Raw genomic sequence first — 2,677 nt, 5'->3', positions numbered from 1 at the left:
ATTATTCACCACAGCTAAGATATGGAACCAACTCATATGCCCTTCACTAGATGAATGGATCAAGAAAATGTGTTTTATATATGTACAATGAAATTCTGATGGAAGCATTCTGTCATTCCAAATGACACCTACCCATTTGTTGGGAAATAGAAAGACTTGAGGAAAATCATATTAAATGAAGTAAGTCAGACCCTAGAAATGGAGGTCCCATGGTTTCTCTCATTTGCAATAATAAGCATATGTCTAGGATAATCTCATCAGTAAGCAGAAAAGCTTGAAAGGTATGTATAAATGACCATAAAAGATGGTGTGAAAAGAAATGAGCCCCAAAATATGGATGCCTTATCATCATTATTGTTTTTTCATGTATTTTGTGATTTTTTGTTTCTTTTGTATGTTCTTCTTCCTATGTTATAACCCTGTTATCATTGTATTTCATTTTGGTACCCTGCCTCTAGAATATAATTTATCTAATTTGCAAAGAGAAAGCAGAATAACAAAATTTTGAAACAAGGACACAGGATGACCCATTGCCACAATGAGACTCACAGACACTATGATGGAAATGAACATTACAATTTGTGGGGGTAGGTGTGGAGGAGGAAGGGAGGGAAGGGATAGTAGAAGAAAAGAAAAGGATGGGGTAATAATGCTGGACAAGAAATGTACTGATTACCTTACTCATGCAACTGTAACCCCTCTGGACAGTATGTTTACAAGAAAAAAAATTAAAAACAACAACATCTTATCCCATCACTTATTTATAACTCTGTCTTTTAAGACTTGCTATTATATGAATTATATAATATGAGCACACTTGTATGGATTACAGTGAATAGATCAAAATGTAAGTCAGACTACTAGCGTGTAAACAACATTGTATTTTTTTGTGGTTTTGGTTCTGTTCAGATATGGGAATTCATTCCTAAGGATTTCACAACAGAAAATTGACTCCATAATACATGCCAAGGAACTGCTGTAAGCAATATGATTATTGTTTTATAGTAAAAGATTAAAAAATATGAACTGTGTTTAGGTTAAGTGAAAAGTAGTAAAACAACAACAACAACATTTAAGTCCAAAAATGTTTACTATGCATTTGGAGCTGCATGTTATGCATTTCCATACAAGAGACACAATATTGGAACAATATTGAATGATCTCACTCTTAAATTCCTGATCATTTTTTATCTAGTTTCTTATCTACTAGAAGGGCATCACAATATTCTTTTAGTTTCATTCAATTCAAAAAACGTGTCAATTACTAACTTCTTTCAAAAATTTTTTTCATTGCTTGCTTCACATCTTTGTTTCTTAAACTGTAGATGACAGGATTCAGCATGGGAATCACAATGGTGTAAAATATTGACACGATCATGTCATGGTTTGAATCATAGCTGGAATTTGGTCTCATGTAGATGAAGAATATTGTTCCATAATAAATAGACACTCCAGTCAGGTGAGAGCCACAGGTAGAGAACACTTTTCTCCTCCTCTCACCAGAACGCATTCTCAGAATGGCCAGCAGAATGAAACCATAGGACACCAGGACAATCAGAATAGTGACCATCTCAATAGACCCTACACAGTAGAAGAGTAGAAGCTGGTTTATTTCAGTGTCAGAACAAGAAATTGCTAATAGTGGGGGAATATCACAGAAGACATGACTGATTTCATTGGATCCACAGAAAGACAGACTGAAAGTGGCCATTGTGTGTATCGTGCCATTAGCAATACCAGCAACATAGGAGGCAATGATGAGGGACACATAGACTCTGGGTGGCATGCTCACTGAGTAGAGGAGAGGGTTGTAGATGGCAACATACCGATCATAAGCCATTGCAGACAACAGGAAGGCTTCTGTGGTTCCCAAAGTCACAAAGAGAAACATCTGGGTTGCACATCCAATAAAGGAAATGGATTTGTCTTCTGCTAAGAAATTGACCAACATTTTGGGGGTCACAACTGTAGAATAACAGGCATCCAAAAATGATAAGACACTGAGAAAATAATACATGGGGTTGTGGAGGCGGGCATCTACAACGACCAGTACAACCAAGCCCAAATTTCCTATCAGTGTGAAGAGATATATCGCAAGAAAGAGTAAAAATAAGACAACTTTCATGTCAAAATTATCTGTGAAACCTCTCAATATAAAGAGAGTGACTTCAGTCATGTTCTGAAAATCAAGATTTTGTATGTCCAAGTCTGATGACAGTTCGTCCATTGCACTTTTGAATTCTTGATTCTAAACGTTGTATCCCATGAGAGGCAGGCAAACTTTATCCTTGCTGTCTGTATCTGTGCTAAGACACCTCAACTTCCTTGGTAGTGATGTGATTGGCTGTAATGAAAAATTTCACAGAAACACAATAATTGTACCTTAGTAGCTAAAGGAAGATAAAATTTCTTTCCTTTGTTGGCTATTTTTCTCTTTTTGACAAGCTGGCAAACTAACATAACATGTTTAATTAATTAATGCAATTATTCATTTCAGTGAATATTGCAAGAATTTTCTACCCCTTTTTAGTAAATTACATAATTTGAAAATTCACCAGGATATATACATATAAATGAATGGAAAGCACATACCCAAGAAGTAATCCAAGTTTTCTTACACAGCTTATGATATATCTTTATTTTTCTGGCCTCATAAAAATAAGTGAACACAACTTAC

At 35.3% G+C, this 2,677-nt stretch overlaps 1 protein-coding gene across 1 annotated transcript; it reads right to left on the bottom strand.

Moving 5' to 3' along the window:
* Positions 1 to 1,264: 1,264 nt before the first annotated feature.
* LOC105995448 (olfactory receptor 1094-like) lies at positions 1,265 to 2,227 on the bottom strand. The gene has a single exon (XM_013029162.1). It carries the CDS (start codon positions 2,225 to 2,227, stop codon positions 1,265 to 1,267), a length of 963 nt encoding a protein of 320 aa, XP_012884616.1.
* Between the last annotated feature and the right edge of the window lie 450 nt (positions 2,228 to 2,677).

This window comes from Dipodomys ordii, unplaced genomic scaffold (assembly GCF_000151885.1).
Source record: "Dipodomys ordii isolate 6190 unplaced genomic scaffold, Dord_2.0 Scaffold117, whole genome shotgun sequence".
NCBI lineage: Eukaryota > Metazoa > Chordata > Mammalia > Rodentia > Heteromyidae > Dipodomys > Dipodomys ordii.
The sequence above is the reverse complement of the archived record's forward strand: the minus strand, read 5'-3'. Positions and strand labels throughout refer to the sequence as shown.

Coding starts and splice junctions, on each gene's coding strand:
- LOC105995448 (XM_013029162.1), bottom strand. CDS start 2,227: ATGGACGAACTGTCATCAGACTTGGACATACAAAATCTTGATTTTCAG.